This window comes from Mauremys mutica, chromosome 2 (genome assembly GCF_020497125.1).
Source record: "Mauremys mutica isolate MM-2020 ecotype Southern chromosome 2, ASM2049712v1, whole genome shotgun sequence".
NCBI lineage: Eukaryota > Metazoa > Chordata > Testudines > Geoemydidae > Mauremys > Mauremys mutica.
In genome coordinates, this window is record NC_059073.1 from 102387123 (window position 1) to 102404388 (window position 17266).

The 17266-nt window shown below is 42.3% G+C and overlaps 2 protein-coding genes across 2 annotated transcripts in view; both read left to right on the forward strand.

Annotated features, from left to right (window-relative positions):
- Nucleotides 1-960: 960 nt before the first annotated feature.
- On the forward strand, nt 961-4511 carry LOC123363192 (39S ribosomal protein L54, mitochondrial-like). The gene is made up of 2 exons (XM_045004076.1): nt 961-1021; nt 4111-4511. The coding sequence occupies exons 1-2, from the start codon at nt 961-963 to the stop codon at nt 4509-4511; spliced, it is 462 nt and encodes a 153-aa protein (XP_044860011.1).
- A 2247-nt stretch (nt 4512-6758) lies between these two features.
- Nucleotides 6759-17266, forward strand: part of CNDP1 (carnosine dipeptidase 1) — a 49194-nt gene continuing 38686 nt past the window's right edge. Inside the window, exon 1 of the mRNA XM_045004473.1 lies at nt 6759-6921. Within this exon, the coding sequence (XP_044860408.1) occupies nt 6919-6921 (3 nt within the window). The 5' untranslated portion in view covers nt 6759-6918. The remainder of the gene's footprint in view (nt 6922-17266) is intronic.

Genomic DNA, 17266 nt, shown 5'->3' on the forward strand with positions numbered 1-17266 from the left:
ACTCTTTGGTATCTGGGGTAATGGTCAGCATGAGTGATGGAGTGAAGGTGAGGTTTGTTAGAGGAAATTAATAAAGTTCTGGTAAGGCACATTTCACAGTTTAGGGCGACTGTACCTTTATACCCTCTGCTATCCAGCAAGGGAACCCATTCTAAGCTTCTGGGGGCTTGACTGTCACCTCTTCTGGGCAGAGACCTCTCCTTCCTGACCCCGGGGTATTTTCAAACTGCACAGGTCCCTGACTACACTGTGGTGTTCTCAGCAAGCCAGACTACATAAATAGGCCAGTATCTGAGCTTCTGCTTTCTCTTCAGAGGCTGTGAATAGCTCTAGTTGTCCACAGTTACAAATTACCACACAGCTCTTTTGAAGCAAGCATGCTTATAGTTAAGGTGAGAGCATTCCAAAGAAAGCATATTAAAAACAATAAATGAAGTGATAGGCATGCTAGTAAGCTTGCTGGCAGTCACCCCAACTCCAATCCTAGGCTTGGGCAGGTGTCAGTCTTTCCAGCCTTTCCTGAGCTGTCTGTGGGACTCCCCTGCCCCGTTTGCTGGATCAGAAAGATGGCTCTGAGTCAGGCTAATTATCCAAAATTCCTTCCTTGGGGTGTTGGTCTCTGGAGAATCTCAATTCGACCCAGTACATACAAGCCTTTCCACGTGGTAGTACCTCTCTGAAACTGTTACAACCGGAGTGAATGTGCCTAATCACTCCCATCCCCCATGTTGTTCTTAGTTCCTGGAGGAGCTGTAGCCACCTACCCTCATGGAGTTGCACACAATCCTTGTCCTGTAATAATATGTAAACTTAATACAGTAAAATCACCCAAAGAGATTGCAGGAAAATGCCATTTCTCTCGCAGCACATGTTATATGTTGCTGTTGCTTTTTACAGATTCTCAGCTAATTTACACCTTATCTGTCCCATTCCCGCACGGCCACCCCACCTTTTACTAAGATGGAAGTTGAAGCTAGACTAATTCAGACTAGAGATGAGACACAAATTTTGAACAGTGAGGGTAATTAACCATTGGAGCAACTTACCAAGACTTGGGTTGGTTCTCCATCACTGGAAATCTTCACATCCATATTGGATGTCTTTCTAAAGCATATGTTCCAATTTAGCCTCAGCTACTGGACTTGAAGCATGAATTAATTCAGGGAAGACCTATAGAGTGGTATGTAGGAGGTCAGACTAGAGTATCACAATGTTTTTTTTTCTGGCCCTAACATCTATGAATCTCCTAATCATTTGATTCTTTTTCTCCTTTGAATGATTCAGAGCACTTAGAGATCAGCATCAGCAAGTGAACTCTGGATGGAACAAAGAGCTATTTCTAGATTCATGTTGCAAACAGGAGAAAATGGTACGGTGGTTTTGACTAGAAAGGCTTCTTTTTCCTTTATTCTTCTTTAAGGGCTCAAGATGAAGATACTGGTTAACTTAATTTTGTTTTCAATGTGAATTTTAGAGGACCTTTAGGGTCAATCTATGTTAAGTGATGTAGAATAACAAAACAAAACATAACTTGGTTTTATTACTGTGAAGAACGGTGAGGATGCAGAGGCTGATAACTATTGAACAGAAATGAGCTTCTGGGCCAAAGATATAAAGAGTTCCCAAGTCATGTTCTTTTGAGGGAGATTTAAAGGAAGAGAAGGAGAGGGTGAAGTTGGTAATCTACTTTGTAGTTGAAATCCTGGTCCCATTAGAATCATCTGTGAACTCTCATTGACTTCAATAGAGCCAGGATTTTGCCCTGTACCTGTGAAAACTTCAACAGCTCCAAAAACAATATGACTTTTTTTAGGATTGGGAAATGGAAAAGCAATGGATCTTAGGGTGTTGGTTTATTCTATTTTTATGTATTGAGGGAGATACATTCTTGATCAATTTCTAGAGTTTAGCATTAATAGCTGAATTTAGAAAATGGCTTGGAAATTCCCAAGGCATTAACTATATATAATTCAACACTGAGGAAATAAAAATCTAACCTGAGCTCTTATCAGTAGTTTATTTGTTCTCTTGCCACTGTATAAATAGACCACACAGAAGATGGAGCCTTAGACAGTGAAACTCCTAAGGGTGTAATAGATTCTATGTAACAGGGATTATGAGCTTGTTAAGATTGTGTACTTAATGTAACATTTGAGAGTTAATATCTCAACACATACAACGGATCAAATTTTCCCCTGATTTATATAATCGCAATTATATAATTGACTTCATTAGGCTTGTATATGCTGTAACTCAGTCATATACAAGTAAAATTTCTCAAGCTCAAACACACACCAAAAAATATAAGTAAACAAGTCAGCGCTGCAAATAGAACCTGGTGCTGCTAAATTCCAGTCCAGTTTCTTCCTCACAAGTCCATCCTTCCTCATTCATAATACTTTAAGCACCTGCATTTATTTGAATACTTAGTCATATCAATAACTAAAGCTGTGAATATTTGGAGCATTGCATGGTCAAATGAATCCACGAGTTTGTTTAAATAGGGATATGCATATATATCACATTCAGATATTTATACCTAAATTTATTTCAACTGAATGATCAAAATCAATTCACATAAGTGAAGGTGCCTTTATTAAGGGAGATTGGATGGTCAAGTCCTTTTTCCAGGTTTAAAAGTTCTAAGGTGGACTAGGATTAATAGAGTGCTATTTAATCATAGCTGATGTGTTGTTTTTGAAGATAAAATGTAATATCTTGCTAGCAAAAGGATAAATTGTATTTTATTTTTGGTCCAGTACCACGACTGAATTTATAGAGTCAAGATAGCGTAGTGACATTTACAAACCTGGGGTCTTTCTGCCAATTTGGAATTAAATCGAAAGTAAAGGGTATTGTGGTTTCTGTCTGTGTGGCAACTGTATTCAGAAAGTGTTTTGCCTTGTGAGAAGCAAGTCAGTAAATCCCAATTACACATTCCTTGGACAAGAACCTGAAGCAAAATTTTAATTCTACTCATTTCTGCAAAAGAATACTTCTCCGATGTGATGACAGACAAACATATCCTCGTCCTAAATTTTACCAAGATATTCCACATCTCAAAATTGTTATGAAATCTGGCAAAACTACAAGCTTTTCTTATTTAAGAGAAGACTTTTAGTGGGCGGTCACGATTGTAGAGTAATATTCCAGGTCAGACAAACAAGCCGACACGATCAGTCTCTCAATTTTTTTCATGCATTTATTAATGTTTAATATTTTTAAAAGGTTCATTTGTAGCCTGTTTTATTTAATGTTGATTATACTACAGTGGGTTCGGCTCTGGTGAGTACAATCTCAAGTTCAACAGTTATCTGTTTCTTCTAGATCTAGAGCTCATAGGAACACATGAAACCATAGGCAAGTAACACAGACAGTCACAAGAACAAGCTATCTTTTAGCTGTTTTATTAAAGTTGCCAACAGAGTTATGAATGTCACAGCATATACAATTCTTAAATAGATCCACGCACCAGTTATGATGTCAGATATACTCGCATCCTCCTAAAAAGAAAGTACTTGTGGCACCTTAGAGACTAACAAATTTATTTCAGCATGAGCTTTCGTGAGCTACAGCTCACTTCTTCGGATGCATAGAATGGAACACACAGACAGGAGATATTTATATTTATAAATATGTCTGTGTGTTCCATTCTATGCATCCGAAGAAGTGAGCTGTAGCTCACGAAAGCTCATGCTGAAATAAATTTGTTAGTCTCTAAGGTGCCACAAGTACTCCTGTCCTTTTTGCGGATATAGATTAACACGGCTGCTACTCTGAAACCTGCCACATCCTCCTAGATGGTGTTAGAGTCTGATGGCGCTCTCATGGACTGATCATCAATATGGGGATGGTCCCCGCTGGAGGTTTCCCATAGGAAGCTCAATTTTCCCACTCTGGACACCCTTTTTTATAGCGTGATTCTCTCTATACCTACATTCTGCACTTGTACATGAAAGTGTCAACCCTCTTTTATCTTATTGGTCTGTGTCCCCTAGAAACATAAGGGACCCTAAATTCTATAGGCTGTATAGGTTCTCTTTATGCTCATTAACAGTGACTGGGAGAAGGAGACTACAGCGGAGCCCTGCATGTGCAGCTGTGAGTGAGAGCCCCTGGCTGCCCAGGCACTTGTACAGGCTCTCGGGGATGGGCGCTGCTTGGGTGCCGTCCCCACCACCTTCTGCAGGATGCTGGCTAATGGCTATGCCAAGAAAGCAACGGTGAAGGCCAAAGGGAAACGATTCAGTAAGGAGGAGATGAGAGGGCTGGATATGTGCAAGGACCCCAAGCTGCTCACCATGCACACCATGGGAGTGAACTTCCACAGACAGGGCCCAGAGGTGGCTCTGAAGGACGGCTCCGAGTATCCCGACTGGCTTTTCCAGATGCATCTCAGCCCCCCCAAGAAACTGGAGAAGCTGGACTCTGAGACACCCCAGTACTGGAGGCTCCTGCGGAAGCACAACACCTCGTGCCACAACAAACTGAGCAAGAGCAAGGAGTTTTAGGGTGGGGCCTGTATGGCGACACCCCTGCAGCCTCCTGTGCCCCTGGGCTGGGGGAGGATGCTGCACAGGGGCTCGAGGTAGGATTTGGATCTGTCCTGTGAGACAGGAAACAGATGCTGCTGCTGGGCGGGTCCTCTGATCTGGGACCAGTTGGCATCTCTGCCCAGCCAGGGTCTCTTATTTTTACTTTGAATACTGACGCCAATAAATCACTGGCCGTAACTGGGGGAAAAAACACATTGATGTACCACCTTTATCCTGTGGTTAAGACACATATTGGAGACAAGATGTGATTTTACAGCATTTTTTATAATTTAAAATTAATCTTCCAGCTAGATTTTCACAATATTATCACATGATATCTCTTTTCCCATAATCTTAGGGCATTGGGTTATTCCTCGGTCATTTATTTGTGTCAGCATTTCTTGTCTCCAAAGTCTAAAATAGTTAAGCTAAAATCTTGTGTTGTCTTACTTATATCTAATGCATGATTCCTCTAACTACTGATCAATATTATACTTCTATAATCTTACAAATTAATTCTATTTAACATACAATTAATATATACAATATAACATTGATTAATCATAACTTCACACCATAAATGGATAATAAAGTAGAATCATGGCAGTAAGTGATTTACGAGTGATCTAATACTTTTCATAATATTTAAATTTGGTATTTTATGGTTTGGAAAACAGCCGTTTATCTTTCTATTTTAAAAAAAAACCTGTTCATTTCACATCACACATTATGGGGGAGGGATAGCTCAGTGGTTTGAGCATTGGCCTGCTAAACCCAGGGTTGTGAGTTCAATCCTTGAGGAGGCTACTTAGGGATCTGGTGCAAAAATTGGTCCTGCTAGTGAAGGCAGGGGGCTGGACTTGATGACCTTTCAAGGTCCCTTCCAGTTCTAGGAGATTGGTATATCTCCAATTATTACTTTTTTTATTACCTTTTTAAAATTGAGAATCTGTCCTCACTAAATTGGTTGTCCAGTTTAAGGCTGAATTACCAACCCCAGGGATGAATGAAATCTCTAGGTAGAATTATAACCTACAGAGATAAATTTTGCATACACTGAACTATGAAATCAAGGGGCATCAGTCATGCCTTATGGCTAATGTTATACCATTTACCAAAACTGCGATTCTACTATAAAAAGTGACTATGTATATAAGAAAAGGAACTTTATTTCTTAATAGACCTGTTCTCAGTTGCATTCAATCAAATCTGCTGATTTTAGTGAAAAAATAAGTTTACTGCTTTTTATTCCAGTTAGCCTGTAGAACCAACATACATAGCCTAGAGCAGGGGTGGCCAACCTGTGGCTCCGGAGCCGCATGCGGCTCTTCAAAGGTTAATCATAGCTAGGCACAGATTCTGGGGCTGGAGCTATAGATGCTAACTTTCCAATGTGCTAGGAGGTGCTCACTGCTCAAGCCCCCCTGCTCTGCCCCAAGCCCTGCATCCACTCCACCCCTTCCCCTGAGCCTGCCATGCCCTCGCTCAGGGCCGGCTCCAGACCCCAGCGCGGCAAGCACACGCGTGGGGCGGCCCTTTCCCGGGGGGGCGGCAGGCTGGGCCGGCGGACCTGCCGCAGTCATGCCTGCGGGAGGTCCACCGGAGCCCCGGGACGACCGGACCTGCCGCAGGCATGACTGCGGACGGTTCGCTGGTCCCGCGGCTCGGCTGGACCTCACGCAGGCATGCCTGCGGCAGCTCAAGCAGAGCCGCCGGACCTGCGAACCGTCCGCAGCTGCGGGAGGTCCAGCCGAGCCGCGCGACCAGCAGACCCTCCGCAGTCATGCCCGCGGGAGGTCCGCTGCTCCCGCAGCTCCGGGGCACCTCCCGCGCATGACTGCTTGGGGAGGCCAAAAAGGTAGAGCCGCCCCTGCCCTCGCTCCTCCCCCTCATAGCCTCTCCCCTATAGCCTCCTGTGCATATGAAACTGCTGATTGCATTGGGCGGGGGGAGGGGGGAGTAGGCGCTGATTGTTGGGGGCTGCCGGCAGACAGGAGGCAATGGGGGCTGGGGAGTAGGTGTGGGGCTGCTGACGTATTACTGTGGTTCTTTGGCAATGTACATTGGTAAATTCTGGCTCCTTCTCAGGCTCAGGTTGCCCCCCCGCCCCCCCGGCCTAGAGAGAGATGATTTCTGAGTTCAGTTATGTTATCTATCTAATCTTTCTTGTGCACATAAGCTTTTGTTGACACGTTCTAAGTCCTTTTCTGTAACCCTGGATATTAACCTGTGGTATGAGAAACATTAACACTGATGAGCAAAACATATATATATATTTTTTATAAAAAGGGATAATGAAGAAAAAGACTAACCAGGTGTGGCTTTCCATGTAGGAAGAGAAGTGGGAAAGAATTGCTAAATCTTTTAGCTTCAATACTACATCATGGTAAGTCCTTTTAATTAACTGTGTGCCTTGGATTTAGATAAAGAACTCCAACTGCAAAATTTGAATGTCCATTTTCAAATGTGAGAGAACCAAAAAAAACAAACCCACCACCAAGATGTGGGCATACAAATAAATGAAATCTGAAGCAGGCAGCCTGGATCTGCAGTCAGGTCCGTGTTGTGAATGTTAAAAAAACCCTGGATGGCATAACTGAAGGGGTTGTGTTTAGCCACAATATTAAATAGCATTCCATGCACAGCCGTATTAAAGAGGGGGCATGTGAAAGTACCCTCTCCGTTTCCCTTAATTGGGGATATTTAATTTTTTCTTTAATTTTTTTTTTTTTAAATCGCATTAATGACTTTTACCACATTAGCAACTATGGTCTGTCTCCTGGAGCTGTGTTTTGGTTGAATTTACCTTTTATATAAATAGGCATGACTTAGTTAACCAAGATGTAACTGTTCCAGATTTTACCACTAAAAAGGTATGCACATCATAAATCCCTCTTATTCCCTTTTTGTTTTGCCAGTGGGAGTACCCCTGGTTTTCCTTATCTCTTTTCTGAATGTCTCCTGCCTTCTCTTCTCTAATAAAAACACACACATGGACATACTTTGATATATAATTTTTTTGTTCTGTTTCTCATCATTTCTAAAATCTGGAGTGCATTTGTTGCTCTTGGAAGAAAGAGACTAAAGCCTGGGTACAGCAATGCAGTCCTTAATGGAACTGCTCATGTGCTTAAAGTTAACTTCAATAAAACTACTCAGCACTTAATTTAAGTGTGTTCTTAGGTAATTTGGTGGATTGGGACCTAATGCTACTGGTCAGAGCCAAACAGGGTGTTCTAGTCATCATGCCGGCATCTCAAAAACACCCATGCCACAGCGCTTTAGCCCTAACCACACGATCTCTACTTCTCTAATGCTGGGCTTTTCTTGCTAGAAGTTGCTATTTATATGATGGCACAGTGAGATGGATAACTAATAGAAATTAGGATTAGACCAGTAAACTCCTTTTAGGTGATCCTGGGATTTCCCCAGGAACACTTTCCCCTCAGCGTGGTCTTGAATCCATAACTCTAGATAAAAGGCTGGCATTTTAACTTACCCTGAAATCTAATCCGTTTTGAAATACAGTAAGTAAAAGGATAGGAACTTTTGTTCACCTTCCAGGATTCTCCTGAACAGTCTGGCTGAAATTTCAAACTTTTGTGCCTAAAGTTAGGCTCTTAAATCCGTTTTTAAGGGCCTGGTCCAGAACCATTGAAGTCGATGGGACTTTTTGCCATTCACTTCAGTGGCAGCAGGATCTAAGCCTAAATACTGGCACATTTTTAGGTGTCTAAATATAGATTAAACATTAGGCACCCAAAGCTAAATGTTTGCCTCTTTGCTTTTGGTGTCGCAGTATCATGTTTCATGTGCTGTCAACGGTCAGTTTTGCTAGAGACTGGACAACACTTTCATTAACTATGAAGGGGCTCCGCTTAGGGCTTGTCTATATGAACACTCAGTTTGTGGCAGGCTGGAGTGTAAATCCACCTCACACTTGTCTGCCATGCACTAACTGTCCGTGTTTGACCCTGCTGCCATGTACTAAAAGTTTCCAGTGTACTTTAATCTACTCTGGTTTCAAAGGAGGGCAGATCAAAGTGCACTAGGGAACTTCTAGTGTACAGCAGCAGGGTCCACATGCAGAGCTACTGCACGGCAAGCTAGCGGGAGGTAGATTTACACCTTAGCCTGCTGCAAGCTAAGTGTTCATATAGACAAAGCCATAAGTCTGAGCCTGCTCAGGCTTCTGGCAAGATGCAGGAGTGGTCTGAGGTGTGAGCTTTGTCTGGTTTCAAGTTGTAGAAGCAATAATTGTATGTATTTACTAAGAATAGCCTCTCTCCTGGCTTTGAGTGCCTGCCTGCCCTTCAATCCATAACAGCACAGCTCCAATGGAGATGTGCTTCCGGACCTTTCCCTAGGGGTGGCTGCTGTTGGAACCTCCCCTCTAAATGGAGGTTTCCAGCAGAGAGAGGGCATTACGCAGCAGTCAGGGGCAGGACAGCAACAAGTTGTATCAACTTCTCAGCCTTAAGGAGGAAAAGCGGGGGAAATAAACACACTTCCATTGCCTCCATCTGTACTCTCCCAGACAGTGGGGGAGTGCTGCATAAGCTTTTAAACGGATGCCTGTATCATACGGCTTTAATAAACATCATCCCAAATCCTAGCCATTCACTTGCTGCTGTATGGGTGTTCATCTCAATTGCACATACAACATTAATCACCCTGAGTCTAACATTGATGTTGCTTTGCTCTGCTCACCAAAGCAGCCTGAAGGGTCTCAAGATTAGAACAACTTCTCATCATCACTTACATGAGACTAATATCTGAAAATACTTTTTGAATTTAAAAACTATGAATTTCCAAGCTTGCTGTTAGGATGCCCTTCTTTTGTTTTTCTATCTTGGGACACAACAGAGCCCAGAGGAGAAGGACATTAGACAAATAAGTCTTTTTTGTTCTCTGGGGCCTGACCATTTAAGCTCTGTGCATGGAAGTCCTATTGGCTTTAGGGGGAGTTCTGTGTATGGAGGACTTGCAAGGTAAGCCACGAGGTAGGAAGCAGAGGTGTGGTAACAAGGGTGTACTCCTTGTGACAGCTGATGTGGAGTCTTGTAAGTGTTTGTGGGCCTGATCCTAAAAGGTGCTGAGTGCCCCCAGTTCCCATTGAAGATCATCTGTAGCTGCCAAGTTCCATGCATCATTATGAGTGACTTTCTTTTGACAATGTGACCAAGCCTTTTCTGATTTGGCCTTTGCCCAATAATGATACACTAATATTAATCAGCACTTATATAATACCTGCCAACTCAGGACCTCAAAGGGCTTCTCCTTACCTGTATAGATATAATCGTATTGTCTGTCAAGTTTTTGCAGCATAATAATGTTAGGTCACTGAACAAAATCTTGTTCCTAGAATCCAGCACAGGTAATGGGGCTAGTTCTGAGCGAACTCCAAAGGGGGCTGGATGAGAAGTTCTCTCTGGAATGCAGAGCAATAAGGATCCAGTCAGCTGCTGCAACTCTCTCAGCAAGGGAATGGGGCCGTGCCCCTAGGAGGTGAGGGGAGTATTGGGAATTTTGGGAAGGGGCCTTCCAATCAGCATTTGCAGCTCTGAGGGAGAATTTTTTTAAACTACTTTTTTCTAAAGGTGGCATTTAGATTTAGGGCAATAAAGACAGGCATGGCTGGTAACTTGGGATCACTTGTGGCTATATAAATACTGGGTAAACACATTGCCCTCTCAGCTGAAATATAGTGCACGGTATTGACAAGTGGCTGTTATGAGGTGGAGGGTAACTAATCACAAAATGATAGGTAGAGATGAAAATCTTTATTCCATTATCCAGACCGTTTCCTTGCCAGTGAGGGATTGCTCCCTGCAGTGTATTTTCCAGTCTTTTACTCAGTCAAATATGAATTGGTTCAAGAAACGTGGCTTCCCCCAATACCTTTCACAGTCTCACTATAGTAAGTTTTTTTTTCTTTTCTTTTTTTTTTCTTATTTGTCTGTCTTTTTTTATTACATTAGCACCTAGTGACCTCAACTGAGTTCAAGGCCCTAATGTACTAGGCACTGTACAAACACATAATTGGAGACAATCTCTGCCCGGAAAAGCTCAAATTCAAAACAGACAAAGATATCACTGGTCTACAATTTTTGAGAAGTCGTCTGCTTCAGAGATAAAATGTGCTATTTATTATGTATTTTGATGTGCTGAATTCAAATATGACAATTAAAACAACTGATTGGCTACTGTTTCTAAGTTATTTAAGTTTTTACATTTTATGTCTATGTATATTGTGTAGATAATAGAGTTTTAATCATAAATTGTAAACCTAGGTCTTTTCATGTGTTTATGGTTGCTTTACATGGTAATATTTCACCTGTCCTGTTTATGTAACACTTTAAAAATCAGCAAAAGGGTTATATAAATAAAATTTATTATGAAACAAAAGGCAAAAAACTATTATGTACATAGTTTAGTCCTATTCAGTGTCTACTCGGCGCTTCTTGGCTTGTCTCTTGTATTCATTAAATGGAGCATCTCTTGTCACTGTCCAGCAATAGTCTGCAAGCATTGATGGGCTCCATTTGCCCTGATAGCGTTTCTCCATTGTTGCAATGTCCTGGTGAAATCACTCGCCGTGCTCGTCGCTCACTGATCTGCAGTTCGGTGGAAAAAAATCTAGATGAGAGTGCAAAAAATGTATCTTTAGTGACATTTTGCAACCAAGGCTTTTGTATGCCTTGAGGAGGTTTTCCACCAACAACCTGTAGTTGTCTGCCTTGTTGTTTCCGAGAAAATTTATTGCCACTAACTGGAAGGCTTTCCATGCCGTCTTTTCCTTGCCACGCAGTGCATGGTCAAATGCATCATCTCGAAGAAGTTCACGAATCTGAGGACCAACAAAGACACCTTCCTTTATCTTAGCTTCACTTAACCTTGGAAATTTTCCACGGAGGTACTTGAAAGCTGCTTGTGTTTTGTCAATGGCCTTGACAAAGTTCTTCATCAGACCCAGCTTGATGTGTAAGGGTGGTAACAAAATCTTCCTTGATTCAACAAGTGGTGGATGCTGAACACTTTTCCTCCCAGGCTCCAATGACTGTCGGAGTGGCCAATCTTTCTTGATGTAGTGGGAATCTCTTGCACGACTATCCCATTCGCAGAGAACACAGCAGTACTTTGTGTATCCAGTCTGCAGACCAAGCAGACCAAGCAGACCAAGCAAGAGAGCAACAACCTTCAAATTGCCACAAAGCTGCCACTGATGTTGGTCATAGTTTATGCACCTCAAAAGTTGTTTCATGTTATCATAGGTTTCCTTCATATGGACTGCATGACCAACTGGAATTGATGGCAAAACATTGCCATTATACAGTAAAACAGCTTTAAGACTCGTCTTTGATGAATCAATGAACAGTCTCCACTCATCTGGATCGTGAACGATGTTGAGGGCTGCCATCACACCATCGATGTTGTTGCAGGCTACAAGATCACCTTCCATGAAGAAGAATGGGACAAGATCCTTTTGACGGTCACGAAACATGTTAGGGTTTCCATCACCTGCCAGGAGATTCCACTGCTGTAGTCTGGAGCCCAACAGCTCTGCCTTACTCTTGGGTATGATCTGTTGGCTCTCTCCAAATCATTGGCACTGCAAAAGGCATAGATTTCCTTTTCCTGTTCAACCACTGGCGAAGATTTGTTGCACAAGTGTTGCAGCATATGTGTGGGGCCCACCTCTTGTCCTGATCTCCAATTTTGCAGCCAAAATAAAGGTGATAGGCTTTCTTAACCATAGTGGTTATACTGCACTTTTGTGATGCAAAAGTCACTTCACCACAAACATAGCAGAAGTTATCTGCACTGTTCACACAAGTACGAGGCATCTCTGCTCACTTTGGCTAAACAGAAATGTGTCCCTTTGCAAAATCAAACACTGACAAATAAGAGAGCACGACACTGTATGATTTCTAGAGCTGATATAGGGCAATTTGTTCAGCAGAGTGATGTAAGCTTCGTTATGATTGCATCATCCATGACTTCTAGGAATAATATGATGCAATTCATATCATGTATGACGCAATACCAGCTTCAGATTGCATCATTCATTGTTTTGCCTAAAAAGCAAGTACTGTCCAAACCCAGTCATAGATTTATTCATAGATCCAGTCAAAGATGTATTTTAGTCATTTCTGGTTTAAATTGAGATCCCTTCCCTTTATAACTCACTTATCCTCCGCTATTCCCAAGTCAAGGGTCGTATATACTGACCCAATAGCATATCTTGAAAACTAGAGCCAATCAACAATTTTAAGCATCATTTTCGTTCTCAGTGACCCAGAATTAGTAAAGTTTGACTACATTTAGTTCAGAAGCATTTTGGCTGTAGAGCAGTGTATTAAGACAGCTTCCTTTTCTTTATCTTATCCCTTTATTACTAATTCCACTCTCTTCTACTCCTGTAAATAATTCTTTTCCCTCCTGAGTGTTTAAACACTCAGCTGTTCTCCTGAACATTGTCAGCATTTAACCAAACTATTCATATTGAGTTCTTTAGTCTTTCCTCATAAGCCAACCCTTCCAGTAGTTAATAAGCTACCACCAGGGAGACTTTTATTTAAGGAGATAAAGCTGCTTGCATTTAACCAGGCCTTCAGACAATGTTTGTAATGTTTATGATGGCCAATAAATGGAATAATAACCACAAAATCATAAACCTGATACATCATGAACTCTAAACTTTGTTTCAAGTTATAGATTATTAGATAAGGATTTATTTAAAGTGAAATATTAAGCAATAAAAGAATCCCTTTTTTCTTAGCACAATATTGCATTTTCCAGTAGTATACTATGACTTATTAGCAAGCTGTTGAGCTACAATAATATAATAGACCTACTTCTGATCTCATTGACACCATTGTACTTCAGGATTACCTCCGTGGAAGACAGTGGAGTTTGATTTAAAATCAAGGCAGTTGAGATCAGAATTAGGTAGTTTTAGAATTGTGCCTCAGGGTTAGGATAGGCACATTTAAATATAAATATACAAATTTCACCTTCCTCACCCACCCCTTTGTGTTTCATCTGTATAAATTCCAGTTAGTTTTTATGTGAATTTAACCCAATATGAATGCTTAGAAGAAGTCTTTATAAGGCTCAGAAAGAAACAGTGGGGCACATTTCACATGTATTGGTGTGTATGTGACTTGGCTTTTGTAGACAGCATTATTAGTTGACAGGTTAACTAAAAAGCTGTCATAAAATTCTGAACTAAAAGTTAATTTTTAGCCAATCAGTAACCTTTCTTAGTTAGTTACAAACCTTTTAATCAACTTGGATAAATTCTTTGTCCAAAATAAAAAGCACAGCTTGTAGTTCAGTGTCTCTAGTTCCTCACGCACTATCAAGAAAGCGGCAAAAAGAAGAACATAAATAGGTAAGGGTTTTCTTTTAATATGCAATATAGAATATAGTGCTAATAAATATCCTGACTTTTCCTGAATAGAAGACTTTCATGAGTTAGGAATGTAGGCCCAAGCTTTCAGTAGTAGAGCTGGGTGGGAATTTTAACCTGGCTATTCTGCATCCTAGAGGAGTGCTCTAACCACCAGGCACTTTGGCTCTTCTTGTGTGGATGTCTCTCCATCTCTCCTGTTGGAGCTGTTCTGTTTTGTATACATTAAATATTCATTGGGCCAGAGAGAGAATCAGGCAGAGCAGAGACATGAATCTGGGTTTCCCACACCCCAACCGGGCTATAGAATCAGTATCACTATATAAATAATTAAATATGTACTAGGTCAAAGTGGAACAGCTCCAAAAGGTGAGATTGAAAGAGCGGTCGCAAGTGAGCGCCCTCACCACTGGGCTATTGGGTATTCTGAGCTGGATGTCTTTCACTCTTGGTTTTTTGTTGTTTTTTTTCAAAACTTTTTTGAGAGGTTTTCACTTTATTCTAATGGAACACATACAAATATCACAACCTCACTTTTTTTCATAAAACAGAATTCTTGGTTTCCCACCAGCTCTAGTCGTAGCACTATAATCTGTCTTGGAAAACGGCTTTACAAAGTTTTACAAAAACAGTATTTCAAACAGTTGCTACCCGAGTGTGACAGTGCTTTCTATCTACTAACCAAATGTCAGATCCTGCCAGCACTTCACATGGAGACCTTCCATTGTAGTTATAAGGCTTGCAGGATGAAACTCCGTTTCTTTGCCCAACTTAAATTACTGCCAGATTTGGTGAGAGGCTGAGATCTTCCTGCAGCTTGCTGAATGCCTTCTGCTCCTGTGGAGTACAATGGAAGCTGCTTTGCATGGCTGAGTCTTTTTTCTGGAGAATTTGCTGAATGAGAAATGTGTGAATACTAGAACCAGCCATGTGGCCACAAGAGGTCCCACTGCTTCAGTCAGAACTGTATTCAAACAAATGGTTGCCCTTTTGTGCACTAGGTAGGGAGTAGCTATTTGGAGAACAGCTCAACACTAAGCTTTTGTGTTTTGTTATTTTTAAACTACCTTCCTGGATAGTAGTTCCATTAGGAAGTTCAAGTAGGGTGACCAGATTTTATAGGGACAGTCCTGATTTTTGGGTCTTTTTCTTATATAGGCTCCTATTATCCCTCGCCCCCTGTCCTGATTGTTCATACTTGCTGTCTAGTCACCCTACCGTCAAGAAAAAACCCACCATTTGTTTGCCAGACTAACCTTTGCTGTAACTGAAGACTCGTCTCATTTCAAAATGTTCAGTTTACTATGAACATGATGCAAACCCAGGTATTCTCCAGCCTTTTAATTTTATGAAGAAATTCTTTCATAGGATCCACCTCCCATCAACAAACCCCATCTCCACCCCCGACTCTGCTTGGTCCTCAAAATATTTCATTCTATGGACGACTTGCTTGTTGACTTCAAATCTTCATCCCCACATCCACAGCACCTGACTGTGATGGCATAAACCAGAGAGTCACTTCAAGCAACAACTAAGGCAGGGGTGGGCAAACTTTTTGGGCCGAGGGCCCCATCTAGGTGGGGAAATTGTATGCAGGGCTCGGCCAGGGGGTTGGGGTGCGGGAGGGGTGCGGAGTGCAGGCTCAGGGTGGGATGCAGGAGGGGTGCGGGGGTGCAGGGTGTATGAGGGGGCTCAGGGCAGGGAGTTGTGGGGTGCAGGAGGGGTTCGGGCTCCAGCCCGGCGCCACTTATCTAAAGCGGCTCCGGGGTGGCAACAGCGTGCACTGGGGCTAGGGCAGACTTCCTGGCTGCCTGCCCTGTCCCTGGCCCCACACCGCTCCAGGAAGTGCTGCAGCCCCCCGGGAGGGGGGAGACGAAGGCTTCCCGTGAGCTGCCCTTGCCGCACCTTCAGGTACCTCCCACAAAGCTTCCATTGGCCGCAGTTCCCCGTTCCCAGCCAATGGGAGCTGCGGGGCCTGGAGGCAAGGGCAATGCACAGAGGGGGGCCACAGGGACATGGTGCTGGCCGCTTCTGAGAGCGGCGCGGGGCACACCGCGCCACGGGGGGGCAATCCCATGGGCCGGATCCAAAGCCCTGATGGGCCGGATCTGGCCTGCAGGCCGTAGTTTGCTCATCCCCGAACTAAGGTCTATCTTGGTTAGGGGTGTGACTTTTCTATCAAAATAATTAAATCACTACACCACCTTCTGTGGATGCAGTTATCTGTATAAAGGTAATGAGGGCTTGTCGACACTACAGAGCATTGGCCAATATAGCTATGCTGACAGAGACCCCAAGCTCAGAGACAGCGTAAGCAGGCAGAAGGAGTTCTGCTGCAATAGTTACACCATCTTCCCAAACTACATTAGCTAAACTGACAGAAGCACTCCTCCACTGGCATAGTTGCGTCTACACCTGTGGTTTTCTCTGCATGACTTTTTTCACACTCCTAGATGGTAAAACTTTGTACTGTAGATCAAGGATTACATCTCTGTAGCTTATTCCTGTTACCGACAGTAAGAGCTATGTGATATAAGATGCCTTTATCCTGATATAACCCACTAGAGTGGGTTGTACTGATACAGTTAAAGCAGTAAACTTGTGCATAGACAAGGCTGAAGCTGCATAACAGAACCCTTAAAAAGCAAAGATCTTCTTTTCTTATTAATGACTGTTGAATAAAAAGAGGAAAGTGAAACACAGAAAATGTGCTTATTAATAAGGAGTGAAGGAAGGGAAGTGCTAAAAATATATCATATGCATTATTTCTAAAAACAATTGTTTTTAAACTTTTCCAGGGGCTGTTAACTGCTCTTTAAGGTCAGACCAATTCAAATGCATTAGGATTTGAACACTATAGTGTTTGTTTTCTCCTTTTGCTATTGCATGCCTGTGCCATCCTATGAAACTAGTGCCTGATGATTTTTGTTGCAACAATGAGTTGCTTTAGTGTCACCAGAAGGCTCCCTTCTATTTATTAAACCAACTCCCCTTACATAGCTCTTTCTGGTTACTACACAAATGCGAACTAGAAGTTGCTGTTTTGTGTATTGATAGTGCAAGTACCATGTAGTTTCTTCTCTTAATTCGTCTTAATTTCCCCCCCCCCTCCCCCCCCCCCCCCCCCCCCCGGGAACAGCACAACATGGTTGCTATCTAATTCCTTTTTGGATTTACAGTATTTGGTCACCTTGCTACCTGTGAGGGCTCTGTGAGTATTTTCTCATCTCTCTCTTTTCAGGTTTTTCATATACATGTATACTCTCTTGCTTAAAAAAACAGAATTTCACAAAAATCTGTTTAACAAGTGATTAGA